A 1,315-nucleotide genomic window follows, 5' to 3' on the forward strand; every position below is an offset into this window, starting at 1 on the left:
GGGGGTGGGGGGGTGGAAAATTTCGATACCCTAAGGTGCCCTGGTGATCCTGGGTTAGCATCGTCTCTTCTGAGCCCGCTCTTGATGGGTTGGAAGCGTTTTCATAGCGAATTCACGCCGATTTTGCCATACGGACGTCCCTGGCGCGCGCTCTTGAAGGCCTCATCCTGGGATGGTGCTCGCCAGCGTGAGTTCATACAGTGCTGCGAGCTGGCCTAAGGCCGGACCTTACGACGGTCCAGCGCTGGGCAGCGTGATGGCTCTTACTCGAGGCGCGACATGAGTGTACGAGGACCTCAACGTCTCGGTTTGGCGAACCAGCATGAGGAGCGGAGCCGCTGTAGCTCCTCCCTGCAGCTTGCGCGTCGCGGTTTGGCCGACGTCCCATCCACCGCGCATACTGCGGCGGCTCTCCAGCTCAAGAAGGCTGCGCTCGACCACCACATCGCCCGAGTCAGTGGTCCGGACGCCCCGCTGAGCCTCGCGCCGCAGTGCAGCCAGTTTGCGCGGCCGTGATGCGCGAATCGAACCGGTGCGATGTTGTTCGGCACTCTAGATGGCCTGAACATGCTTGCGTTCAAGTCTTGAGGTCTGCGCTTAAACTTGAAAATTTAATAAAATCGGGTCCGACCGGCCTACGTCTGGCGGCACACAGGCATTCACAGGGCACTGCTCGACTGGCAGTGCCAGTGGTGGCAGACCCGAGACCGCTGCACTGTCGGTTCTTTGTGAGGTCGTGTGCAGTGTGGACTTACTTTTCCCAGCGGTGAAGTCGCGACGACAAGATGTCTCCCCTAGTAGTTACGCTAGCGGCAAAAACAATAGACGAGCTAGTCCCAGTCGGGCGAGCGGACTGCCCGCTCTCATACAATGAGAATGCGTCGAATCGTCTCCACATGAGGCATGATCGCATGCGACTCAGACCAACAGTCCAGGAGGGAATCCCCCCCCACCCCCGCCCAACAGCATCCTCCACCACGGCCGGCGACCGTCGAACGCATACCATGCGCCGCGTCCCGCCACCGGCAAGGGCGGGAGAGCGCGGCTGGCCGCGCCGGCGTGCCGTGGCGCGGCGCCCTCAGACCTGCTTGAAGAGGGGCTCCGAGTTCGGGTTGCCCGGCTGCTGCGGCCCCTGCCCGATCTTCTTGAGCAGGGCGACGTTGTCGCCGATGATCTTGAACTCGCCGGTGACGCGGTAGGTGAGGTCGTTCTCCGACGCAAACTGCGCGAGCACCTTGGAGAGCGCCGGGTAGCGGTAGCGCGGCATCGTGGGGAAGAGGTGGTGCTCGAGCTGCCACTGCATGCCGCCCCAGAG

The 1,315-nt window shown here is 62.6% G+C and overlaps 1 protein-coding gene across 1 annotated transcript; it reads right to left on the bottom strand.

Annotated features, from left to right (window-relative positions):
- Window positions 1-794: 794 nt before the first annotated feature.
- On the bottom strand, window positions 795-1,303 carry EMIHUDRAFT_258526 (hypothetical protein; the record flags this gene model as incomplete). Its single annotated transcript, XM_005760162.1, has 2 exons — window positions 795-806; window positions 1,085-1,303. 2 exons carry the CDS (start codon window positions 1,301-1,303, stop codon window positions 795-797), a joined length of 231 nt encoding a protein of 76 aa, XP_005760219.1.
- Window positions 1,304-1,315: the final 12 nt, after the last annotated feature.

This window comes from Emiliania huxleyi, assembly GCF_000372725.1.
Source record: "Emiliania huxleyi CCMP1516 unplaced genomic scaffold EMIHUscaffold_7768, whole genome shotgun sequence".
NCBI lineage: Eukaryota > Haptophyta > Isochrysidales > Noelaerhabdaceae > Emiliania > Emiliania huxleyi.